This window comes from Seriola aureovittata, chromosome 8, assembly GCF_021018895.1.
Source record: "Seriola aureovittata isolate HTS-2021-v1 ecotype China chromosome 8, ASM2101889v1, whole genome shotgun sequence".
NCBI lineage: Eukaryota > Metazoa > Chordata > Actinopteri > Carangiformes > Carangidae > Seriola > Seriola aureovittata.
The window spans coordinates 5903202-5916386 of NC_079371.1; the positions used below are offsets into that span (position 1 = coordinate 5903202).

The window sequence follows — 13185 nt, forward strand, 5'->3', positions numbered from 1 at the left end:
GGAGATTAACTATACCGGGGGTAAAAAAAAAAAAAGGACAAGTTTATACTGTGGGTGCAGGTAAACAGTTGTCTTTAGTGTTCTCTGTTTCCATGAACATGAACAAATGGAAATATTTCTGGTACATTCTTTAACACGGCCTCCGACGGCATGTCGAGAAGAAGTGGGAGCAACACAGCGTGGGATGATGGGAAAAGGATGTTTCATACATACTAACAACACACATGGTGAATATACACACCCACACAGAAGCAGCATGGAAACACACACACAGATGCACAGTGTACAAACCTGCACATGTAATCACACACACACACACACACACACACACACACACACACACACACACACACACACACACACACCATAAACCTGCACATATTCCTCCAACATCATGAGCCACTTCGAACGTCTTATTGTGTGGAACTTGAAAAAGAAAACAATGGTTCAGATGAACAAAGTGTGAGCTAGCAGCCTCTGTAATAATGCACTTCGACAGTTTAGGTCAAGGATTTAACGCAACCCTGCAAACACATTTTCCTTTCAGCTTAGTGAGGATTTAGCAAAGGCAGGAAGCGTCGACCCGGGAGACAAACTAGGTTCTTCGGGTTTGTGTCAGGGGCTACGACACGCAATGTTTCACGTGTGCTGTTTAGCAGAAGGAGTATTGTTCTAAACTCGGCCTCTTTTTAGAGGAAAGGACTTGTTTAAAAAGCTCATTTTTGCCAACTCGTTATGCTTGTTTTACAACGAACAACCTTCTAAAATCTTATCTACAATCTTTCTGATTTTTCACTGGAAAACAACAGGGGGCTTCATATAATATTCAGAAATAGGTCCACTGTCTTATATCAAATAGCTTTGGCAACATAATTCACTTCCACGACTCCCCAACACAGTCGTTAATCACATCTCGTGCTGTGAAATTCTCCCACACACTCCACCGAAGCTGCTGGTTTCTCCATGAGACAAGCATGGCTTCACAGTGAGTGACCAGCAGGCTTGCTGATGGGATCACAGTCATGTTGTGGCTCTGGTTCAGCCTGACTGGGCCACTGCAGTCTCTGTGGGCCTGCAGAACCAGCACTACAGAGTGGGAGTGCTGGTTTGGTTCCAGTCCCTGCCACCTTTAAAGACCACAGGTTGAGTTTCAGCCGAGTTTCAAAACCAGATGCGCCCCTGGCAATGTCACTTTTTTCTCCCAGATGCCCAAATTCCCGTCAGGGCTCTGGGTCTGGAGCGCTGCCAGATTTGTAGCATCTTGTGTGTTGTGTTTCAGCTGTGAATGTGTGAAGGCTGGGGTGCGTTTCCTTCAGCTCCTGTGGTGACGGTGGGAGAGCCGAGGACGTCGGAGATGTGACTGAGGAGTCGTCGTTGGTCACAAGCAGGACTCGTGGGACTCGGTGTGCAGAGACTTCTTCTCTTGTTCTGTGTGGTTCCCGTTGTGAAGGACAGAATACCTGAGAGAGAACAGAGGGAGGTTATTTAAGACTTGAAAGATGCATTACGTAAGTTCTGACCTTTACCTACTGACGACCAACCAAATAAAACCTGTTTGTGAGAAGGAAAAGATAATATATTAAGACTATAAATACTGTGTGATTTAAAGACCATAAATCACATTGCTGTGACATACTGATGGTATAATACTGATAATCTTATTTATTTAACTAAATAACATATTAGGTCAATAAATAATTGACGTAATACAACAAGCCACCATATAAAAGCAGTAATTATTATTTCTACCTTCCAAAAAAAGGTAATTGATGTAATCAGCTATGACTTCACACATGCCTCCTCATGGTCACAGGTGCCTGAGCAGCCTGTTGGCAGTTATTGTTTAAGGGACTCTAATGCCTCTCAAACAATAAGATATCATACTTTCATCATTTACTTTAACCCTTTGACAGCTGGAAAACATTGATCTCTGTGGACAGGTCGTCCTCAGGTCTTTTTAATCGAGGAAATGACGCCCGAAGCAGCTGTAATAAATCCTGGTGTCAGCAGAAACACAGCGACAGGCACCAAAAGTTTGACATGATCAACAACCACACCACCTGAGCTGAATCAGGCTTTTACCACTTAAAGACTGAACGGAAATCAATATCAGACCTGGTGCCTGTATCGTATTCTCTGCCAAACAGTTTAGACTTCATAGACTTTTGTAAACTTATAGCACACTTAGTTAAAGACTCATAACATCCTCCTGATGGAAAATGAGTCCGATCCCTGCTTACTGGAAACACACTCACGCAGTCAGAGTTACAGTGTGTGGGTGATGGGTGATGTATCTGAGTGTTCACGCACCACGGTCACTTCATGTGTCCAGAACCAAAACACAGGCTGAGTGGATACACACATGCTCCTCAGACTGATCCCGTCTTGAATTCTAATCCAGATGACTCTTTCTTTTTACGATGTGATGAAAATCCAACGGAGCGTGTGGCGGTTGTTGTGTGGTTTAGTCATTAGCTGAAGATACAGACTGACATATTTGAGCAAAAAAATAAATCTTAAGTCGGAGATCACAAACAGAAGTCAGCAAAGAAGCGGTCAGGGGTCACAGCAGCCCAATAATATGAGTGTAATATTATCAGGAATGCTTTAATGTTTTATAGGAACATGTGTTAGAGATAAAAAATGCACATACTGAAAAGAAAGTCACAAGAAACAAGAAAGTCAATATCTCAAAGTTAAAAACTGGACTGTTCCTCTGAACTTTTAGAGATACATTGTTTTCGCAGGACAACAAGAACAAACCATGAACATCAACATTAACATTAAGCAAGAACACAAAGGGCTATAGCATCCATTTATCTACTTTGCTGAGCTATTTCCAAGCTGACACACACATCAAAACACAATGATAACAACACGATGGTAATAGGCTCGGCTCTGCTACATGTTCTGATAAAGAAGCATTTAGCGGGAGAAAAGACGAACGTGACACGGGAGCTAATGCTATGTCCAACATGTAACTGTAATTGGCTCAGACAAACAATCTAGCACCAACAAATGCACGTGACATTATTGCACAACAACAGCCAGTGCAGTTCTTTTAGAGAGCACCGAGCATATTTGATAAAGTCAGATAGAAGAGAAACTCATTTGGCCGCCATAATCGGTCTCACTTGTGTAGACTACAGGCTTCAGTGCATTGGAATGAGAAGAATGATTGCCTGTGGTACACATTCAATTATACATGTATGTGTGTGTACGGAGATATATACAGCGAATGATTGCCTACATTTTGTGTAGACACATCTGTGTGTACGCACAAGTGTGTTTGTGTGTGTGTTTGTGTGTTTGCGTGCACCACAGAGGCCTCACTGCGGGCTAAAACCATTACGAGCTGTTTACACAAACACCCTGACCAAAGACACTTCCTGCTGCCAAACTGGCCGTGAAATTCACCTTCCAGATAGAAGAACATTTAGAGCTTTTCAAAAGGAAACAGGCTGCAGATTCTCGCCAGGGCGGAACCAGAAATTGCTGCCACATTGTGGCGTTGAACCCTCAGCCGGCCTCTCTGTGGTGCTGCGACGGTATAGCTGCTTCGCTCTTTGCTGGAAACAAAGACAAGGCCTGCTTCACTGATCTTTCATTGACTCCAGTAAGGTTTTCAGTCATGTAAGTCTTCATCAAACATACAGTCAGCTAATTAAACATCCATTTAACTACGAAGCTGATTCATGTGAGCGATGTATTTATCGTATTTGCAGCTCACACACGGCTCATATTTAATGTGCCACCATATGTAACTGTATATGTTTATCGTGCAGCTTTGGCAGAGGTGGATGTGGTTTGAACCAACAAATGATTAATTTCTTTCCTTTTTGTTGCCATTAGATTGAGATTGAAATCCTTGTTTATCAATGAAATAATGAGACTAAACCGATATATAAAAGATATACAGAATATCTTCATTATCAGCTTAATTTCCAAGTTCCAAGTGATTTTTCTTTTTATAGAGAATGTCAGTGGACCAATGTGAATGTGTAACAACATTTTAATATACTGTATGCATTCATATAAATGATATATAATGCACAACAGGAAGAGAAAGCTGGAAGAATCACTGATGTCTACATGAGCAATGTCTAAATATGTATTTATACTAATGTGCTGAAAACTGAAGAGTCTCAGTGTGTTCATTTGGAGCAAATTTTTTTTTTGGATCAAATGAAAATTTGGAGCAGGACATGTGGCTGGATCCGTCCTGTGTTTATTTGTGGTTTTGTTTGTACACAGCTGAGCCAACAGGACAACTGGCAGAGCAGGAGACAGGATGGAGATTTGTTTAATGAGGCCGGGGGAGAGAGACACAGAAGGTCCGGATTACAAGCAGACTAAACATCTCTACATATTTTGGGCGGCAATGTGGCGAACATTCATCTTGATGAAGTGCCCGTGTAGCAGAGCCTGACCTCTGATCCCGTGGAGAAGAGGGACCGGAAGGAGAGCATTTAAAAGGGTGTAAGTCCAAATAACATCACTGACCTGGAGCACAGTTGGCTGAGTATTAATGTTGTATATCCCACCTGCAAAGCTGATAGATGACAGTTTATGTTCTTCTGTGGTTTGTCTTGTCGGAGTGTGATTTTCCAAGACACTGAATGCAGCGCTGTTGGAAGTGTAGTCTAAAATGTTTGACTTTCCCAGCCTAAGATAAACATAAATATCACTAATTTATAAATTGCATTGGTAGATGCTACAATGGGGGGGGGCCCCAAGCATTTGCCTGATTTGCCTTTCTTGATGGTGCACGTCTGCATGTGCGTGAAACTAGCAAGAGATATAATAAAGTGCCTCATATTTCAGTTCACTCTTTAACTTTATCAACGCTGACTTCACGCTGCTCTACCTCAGCTTAACCTGAGAATCAACCTTGTGTAAATGAGTGCTGTTCTGATACGGAGGACAGTTCATCTTTGCTTTGTTAGCTGTGTGTATGAAGAAGATTTTTCATAGTGTATGAACAAAGAAACATCGTGCTCCTACAAAAGCTTTACAAAGGTTAATTCACTGGTTAATCCAGAGGAAGAAGAACACCGCGAGATAATGTTTCACCTGCCAAATTCTCCTGTGTGTCTTAAGTAGTACAAGGACAATCAGCCCTTCAAAGTGTGGACAGAAATAAAAAGATTAAACAGATTTTCATTTCAAAAAGTATGAAAGAAAAACTACTTTCAAGTTTTCAGGTATTTTAGACTTTTGTTTACTCTGCTCATCATGCATTTTTATTGTTCATCCAAAGGATTTTGAAAATCCTGCTGCCGAGTCAATTTCTTTTTCAAAGTCTTTTTCTTTTTGCCCCCACTTTCTTCTTATTTTCTTGACTTATGCGTGCACCTGAACATATTATATGACCATATTTCTGTGCTTTTCATAAGAACATAAATGTGTTGTGTTTCTTCCTCTCCAGTACATGTACCAAAGCCATAAAGGGTCATAAAGACCCAAGACTAGGGTCATAAAACGTCCACCTGGCTTCTTTCTTACTCATATTGGCTGCATTTACACAGAAAGATAAAGAAATCTAAAGTCTAATCATACGTTGGCAGTTACACACTTTTTTTTACTTTTACTCTTCTTTGTCTAAGATAAAAAACGTATAGAATATCCCTGCTGTTGTTGACACAGGCGACTGCTCTATATCCACCCTCTCTCTTGATGACAAGAGAGGTGTCTCGCCCTCTCTCCACTTCTTCTAATCATATACTCGGCCTCGCTCGCTCTCTCCACTTCTTCTGATGATCATCACAATCAGGAAGCATATCTCTCCTCATTCCTCCTTGTCCGGGCCACGACCCAACGAGGACAACAAGCGGCCAGTTCACGCCACACGCCACTCGAGGTAAAAACACCCTACTGAGAAATAAGAGCTCACACCCTGCTGCGATGCTGATGATGGGAGAGGGGGGAGGGGGAGAGAAAGAAGAGTGAAAAATATGAGCTGAATAGAAAAGAGATTACACTGTATTGAACTAACTAGAGAGAAAATGGGAAGAGAATTTTATGCAAAAATGATTCAAAGTTTACGCCAATGGGGAAAGTTTGCCTGTGGCTCAGCAACAAAAAGCAAAATATAGTTTGGCAAGCGCAGCATGATTTTCTAAAAAGAAAAAAATATATCATATAATAGCCTCAAAGTTTGCAGTTTCTTTCGACCTTGAAGAAGGATTTGTTTGCAACTTTAAGATCCAAAAGCCTTCACCGTAAAGCGAATTACAGTAGGTAAGTGTCATCACCTCAATTACAGTAACATTGAGTAATGTTTTCTGTTACGGGCTGGTTGGGAAGAGAAAAGGAGAGAGGCCACAAAGAGCAGGGGGAAGCAGGAAACAGTTTAGTATCACAGCAGTTAAGGAAGATTTAATGTCTGCAGTCTTCTCACCTGCGAGAAAAGTTCATAGAGGGAGAAAAGTCACAACCTCTATTTGCACCATTTCCCAGGATAGAAAGAGTAGAAATAAAAATAGTAGAGCAATAACTCAAGCAGAAGATTAAAAAAGAAATGAATGTATGAAGTTGAAATGTTGATTCCAGAGTCCAAAAACTCAAAAGAATCAACTTAAAGTTTACAGAGCTACTGCAACACTGCTGATATCAGGTCTACTGAGGGAATCAGAAAGTCGGCCTTTCATGGGATTAAATCTTTCCGGCTGGCTTTCCTCCCCTCCTGCTCCGTGAGGCTGGTCTGAAGACACGTCACAAAGCATTAGGGAGAGCTGGGAGAGGTTTAGCTGTGGCCACAGAAACCCAATCTGCACCGGGCAAACAGAGACAGAAAGAGAGGTGAGATGTTGAACGAATGTGGCAACACAGATCTGTGCTGTTTCCACAGTGATGGAGCACCATGATCATTTCATATATGGTCAGAGGGGTTGAGAGGGGAAGTTAATGAGAAACTGGTGTGAAATGCACAACGATAAGTTCTGTAACTTTTCTCCAAACTTTGCACAAAGGTCATTGAAACGAGGCTGTGTGAGAGCAAGCTGATAGCATCATAATCCCACAGTGCTGCTTATTTAGAGCTGCAAAAATAAATGTTTCTTGTAATGGGCAGTTAACATTGAACTGAAGGACTGCTGGTAATTTCAAAGTTTTGCTAGCAGTGACAAACTTTGTGAGCTCTTCTGAAACCCTAGTAGCCAAAAATCAATCTCAGTTTGAAGTCATCTTTGATTTAGCCCCCACAGTGCAGAGATGCATCACTGTCCACTTTTGTTAGCTCAGAAAGAATAATGGTGCCTATGCAGGTTAGCTTGTCAGACAGCTAGCTAGCCAGGGCTATGGTGGGAAAGTTAATCCCCTAGGAGCCGGGACAAGAAGCCAGTGATCAAGCCAGTTAACCGGCTAGTGAGTGAGCTGCAGCAAGTAGCTACTTCTTGACCTCCTTAAAGGTTCCATAGCCAACTGGGCGATAGACAGTCAAAGCACAAAGACAATGTTCTAACCTAATTAATGTCTGTGAATCAAACTGAACTGAACTGTCATTTAATAGCATGAATCTTGTAGGCTACTGATTTTCCTAAAATAAGCTCAGTTTCATTTCCCCTGACACAAAGCTCCAGTGAGATGTGAAGTTCACTGCTCTCAGTCTCCCTCTCACCTCAAAACACACTGTTTTCTCCTGCAGTGATGGTGATGCATCACATGATCACGTGATGATAGCGCATGACCTCAGGTCCATTTGGATCCACTCAGGTGTTGAGACATAGACGACTCGCAGCAGGAAAATGAGACCTTACCTGAACCGATTAGACTCAAAGTCCCAGGTCAGGTCTTGGTTCCTCAGAACCGAGTGAACCCATGAAGACCTCTACACGACACATCAAACTGTCTTTATCAATCTTTCAGATTTAAATTCACGACTGTGAACTTGGAAAATGCTCAATCGGCAATTTGTTGGCTTAACTTTGACTTCAGTGTGTGAAATATTACAATAAGGTAATGTATGTCTGAACATACTTTACTGTTTGAAACTGAAAGTGTGATGCAGAAGATGCTCCAGGGCTGCAAAGCAACAAATTGACACCAAAAAGTATCATAAAAATGAAAAGAGCAGAGATGAAAAAGAATTTTGGTTTCTGTCAACTCTCCCTGGACAGATACTTTATAACCATCTCATCAAGAAATTAAATATAACAGTTTTTTCCTGCACTGAAACGTAAAGAAGCTAGGTGAGAATTCAGACTTTAATAAACTGCTTTAGAGGACAATTCATCTGAGTCTGATTTGCATATCACAATTCCAGCTGCTCTGCTGATCAGCATATAAAACACCACAGTCTTCCCCATCAGCTTTCCTCGTTAGGATCTAATGACAGTGCAGCTCCCCTGCCAAGCCCTGTTGGATTAGATGGCGCCGCTCGCTTTGCAAAGCTTCACTCACTAACTAGCAAAAACTTCCTTCCCTTTTCTGTCACAGCGATACCATCTGCAATTTCAAGCTTAGCTTCAGAAACAGAGACAGAGACAGAGACAGGAGGGGAGGGAGGGTGTCCGTCATAACACTGCTGAGGCTTCTCTGGGTTCATACCGGGGCACTGCATCAGGACGCAGAGGTATCAGGATGGACGCTTTGATTCAGCCTATTATTTTATGTTTTTACCTTTTTTATCTTCCTTCTTTTAAAGAGGTTTTGAGCTGTTGCCCGTGGGGCTCAATCTGAGTACAGCCCTCGACCGAGCCACTCTGACGGTGATGGACCTGGGCTGTCTCAATGAGAAAACAGTTTACTCGGCAATGGACCTTTTACTGATAACAGGGACACCACAGTCAACATGACTGGCAGAAAGACATTGTTATATGCACTCTATTCTCTTCTCACATAAACCTCCTCTCTGACGGACTTTTTTTCCTCTTTCCACTGGGCTTTGTCAGAACATTAGTATCAAACACTCTCTATAGGCTTGGATATTGAAGAGTTTATATCTTGCTCCTTTGCAGGGAACAGCTGACCACCCAGAATCACCAGTATCAAAGCCTCCATACTAAACTTTCCAAACCATCACTGCAGCATAATCCACGTCTCCTCTGTTGCTCTGTACAGTCAGTGTGTTGTGAATATTTATAGTAATGTTGTGACTGTGTCATTTCTGAATGAGCATATCATAGTTACTATTTTTTCCACCCCATTTATATCAATGAGGATAGGCTACATAACAGAAACACCTCAGTATAATGTAATTCAGTTCAACAGCACCACAAACTACATCGTCCAAAAGTCTCATGAACTTAAGTCGATGTCTCTACAACAGCTTCAACAAAAACTTAACATTATAACCTTCATGAAGGAGGATTCACTGAGCAATGACTGGGTGAGGCAGTGATTAGGGCTGCTGTGGCTCAGGTGGGTTGGCCATTAATCGTGGATGGAAGGGGTAGATGAGAGATAACTTTGCAAGGTCTTTAGGTAAAAGTTCTCTATATATGTGGTCGTCCATTTACCATTTACATTTACCATGTATGGAACAAACTTTTTTTCTTTTTTAAATCATTTCTGCATAAAGGGCTTTAAGGTGACATGGAGCCAATACTGGGAACCCCAAAACCTCTGCGGTAATTTCGAAAGTGAAACTACTTCACATTGTCATTTGAGTATTTTTCGAAATTTTTTCCCTCCATTTTGGATCTGCACTCTTATGTTTATTTTTCTCTTTGCAGTGTCTCAGGTATCTACAGAACCGTTTTCTGGAAACTAAGAGGGAAGTTTTTGTTGAGAGTGTACTTTCAGATGGCTGTAGGCGCACTGAGTTGACCTGCAGCATCGAGATGATCAGCACTGAGTCTGATTTCACTGAACCACCTCCTGCTCTGTTTGTCTCAGAACATTAAAACAAGCTTTAGCCTGGATACAACCACTGAGGCATGAGGGTGAAGTACGGAGGCAGGCAGGCCTGTGAGGAAGTACACACCACACACACGAGTCTCTGTGTGTGCGTGTGTGTGTTTATGTACATACTGCGCAGCCTGTGGGCACACACACTTATCCCAACACAAGAATGGAAGCAAAAATCCTTAAGCAAGCAGGATTGTTCCTCAAGAAAATGCTGCACTGAAAAAACACACATATGCAAGGTAAAAGGGACATGGCTTGTGCGTGTGTGTGTGTGTGTGGGTGTGTGTGTTTTAGGAAGGGAATGAGATCAGTGTACTGTTGGCTCTCAGTAGATCAGAGGTTTGATTATTTCTGGATGACTGATGCCTGCAACGCACCATTCCTCAGCTAATTGCTTACATGACTTGAATCAGGAGAAACCACTGCTTTGTGTCTCTGTGTGTGTACTCCTATCTTTGTGAGGACCAGTTTGAGGTTTAGACTTTGGGAATTACTTGGGTTTAAGGTTTGGGTAAGGGTTGAGATTAGACTCTCTCGGGTATATATTAGCAGAGATTAAGAAGAATATAAAAATTTAAGAATATAGCTAGAGCCTCATCCAACTCTTACATTGACACATTCCTACTTTGCAGTGTGCAGGTGCAGTTTTACATCTCTTTTATCATCAGTTTGTTAAGTCGTGTGATTTTGTGTCACAAGGATTTCTCCACTGAAGGTGAGTTGAGCATGTCTGATCTTTGTCAGTCACACTGTCTCACAGTTACAAACACTTTCATCTGTTCGCTGCTCAGTTCACCTGAAGTCTTCTTTCTGGCTGCTGACACACCATCATAGAGGTTGGTGGTTCACAGCTTCAGGGGCTTAATCTTACCACTTCAAATTACCATGCACTTTTCCAAACTTATAACTTCTCCAATCAATATCATTACTGTAACCAAAAGGTACAAGTAATAAGTTTGTCTACTTGTATAAACACTATAAATGTAACATACTGTATATAATGTGCTTTTATCTGTTTCTTGTTATTCAGCACAAGTTCTTGTTGACAGGTGAGATGAAAATCTCTGTCCGAGAACCCTGCACACCTAAAATCACTTCTATTTTATTTAAATCTAATGATTAAAGTAAATACAAGTGATTGACATACAATTTACACATTTTTTGTATACAGTGTCCGTTGCAAACAAATGAACCGTCTACAGCTATACATGTACCGTGCCTTAAGTAAAAAGAGAGAAGTTGGTTAAACAAGGAGCAAAAGATTTGGATGTTATCATTGTGCTTATTTACACAATCGTTTCTGGGGCCTAAAAATGTTCAACCCTAAAATGTTGAAAAAAAAAACAAACAAGTGGAACTGAAACTAAATAAATAATAATCCTAGACATCTACTCCAAACCCACACTGAGAAACAAATTATCATAAAACACACAACTCTAATTGCTTTGACTCTTGTGTTTGCATTACATAATTTAATAGCTGAATGTGGCTCCATAAAATATAAAAGTCAGAGTTAATGACTGAGAATATAATTAGAAAAATACCAAAAGTTATTTACCTCCAAAAATGGAAATGTACCTTTTTGGACTGAAACCTTTTTATTTACACATTGTTGCATTTGATGTTCATTATTTCTTGTTGGCTAACCAGTCAGTTTGGTTGTCTGGGCAAATGAGATCCTCCGACAATCACAAAAGAGGTTTTCCTGTATTTATCTGGTGGGAGAACATTCACATTGACAATGTATTAGCTACACCGCCCACGAGAAGATTGCATAGACTGCAACCAGCAGGCCCCGCAGCTCCAGCACGACTCCGGCATGAAGAGCTAACCCGGTCAGGGTTCAAGCAGGGCCAGGAGCTGCTCTGTGCACTTCAACTGTAGAAGATACTGTCTGTTTCTATTGCATTTACCATCAAATTGTAGTTAATTAACAGTGAAGTGATTTGTGCAACTTACTTACTTCTACTGCACCATTTATACTTTAATATCTCAGAGGGAATTATTGTACTTTTACTCCACTACATGCACAGTTGCTTGTATCTTTTCTGATAATACGTGGCGGAACTTTAACTACACCATTTTACATGTGCTGAAGTATTGTGGTATCTTTATTTTAACCATCTGGTGTAATCCTAATGTGCCAGTAACAGTCAAACCCAGTGCCCAGTAATAAAAGAGAGAAAGAGCTTGTGAGTATTAGCATGAAAAACTGATCTGATTTCATTGTAAACATTTGTTTTGAAATGTGCCCGTAACGCTCCCATGATTTTAAAACCAATGTTTGTCTTTTATTTTTTAGGACAAACTCAACCGTCAAGTTATCGGTAAGATCTTGAAATGTTCCTTGTATTTTATAAAAGAGCCTGTCAGCATCAGGATGGAGAAGCTATGTAATTTAACTGTAAACACTTGTTTTGATTTGTTATTGTAAATATTTCATGTCTGCCATGATCCTCTGGGTTTTCAAACCGGCATTTGTTGTTTTTCTCTGCGTGACTGTGGACAAAAATCATCCATCAGTTCCTCTGGCAAACTACAGAATGGACACATGAAGAGACCATTTAAATGGAGACAAATACTCGTTGGCAGTGCTGTCCTCTGATGACATGAGAGGAGTCCTAATGAGTGGACGCACACAAAGACGGTCAGGAACGCACATTTTATACCATGTTCCACATGTCAAACACGTCCACAACGCATCAGGCAGACACAAGCAGCGAGAAGACACAACTACCAAACACACACACACACACACACACACACACACAACACACACACACAAACACACACACACACACACACACACACACACACACACACACACACACACACACAGAGGCAGCTGGTGTTTACATCCCCATGTCACCAGCCACCAGCAGATTCACTGAACATTTATGCCTCGTCAGAGTTCGGTCCTGTCAGACCTCGACCGGCTCGCACAGAGATATCACAGTCATGAGCTCTCCACTCATCACATGTCAAATGGAGAGCAACTTAAAGCAGTAATCACTTATTCTTTGGCCACCTGAAGGCACTGAGCAAGTTATACACACAACACTGACATACAATCCCTTTATAAAGTTGTTTACTGAGGGAAATATGTGGCTCTGTTCATTAGCTATTTGCTGAATTCGTCACTTTACTGTTGATGAGGGGGTTTCTGACGCTGCTGAACCACCCGACAAGCACATTACTCACACTTATTTGATATATAGTGAATAAAAAAATATAGATTGGTGCTGCTTTAACAACCTCTGGATGACTGTCATCAGTAAAACTGCAGGCGAATAAAATGAATGATTGAATGAATAGTTTTATTTCACGGTCATTTCC

The 13185-nt window shown here is 41.2% G+C and overlaps 1 protein-coding gene across 1 annotated transcript in view; it reads right to left on the reverse strand.

The window, feature by feature from the left end:
- Nucleotides 1-377: 377 nt before the first annotated feature.
- htr4 (5-hydroxytryptamine receptor 4) overlaps nt 378-13185 on the reverse strand; it is a 69257-nt gene continuing 56449 nt past the window's right edge. Inside the window, exon 5 of the mRNA XM_056382155.1 lies at nt 378-1460. Coding sequence (XP_056238130.1) covers nt 1379-1460 — 82 coding nt within the window. The 3' untranslated portion in view covers nt 378-1378. The remainder of the gene's footprint in view (nt 1461-13185) is intronic.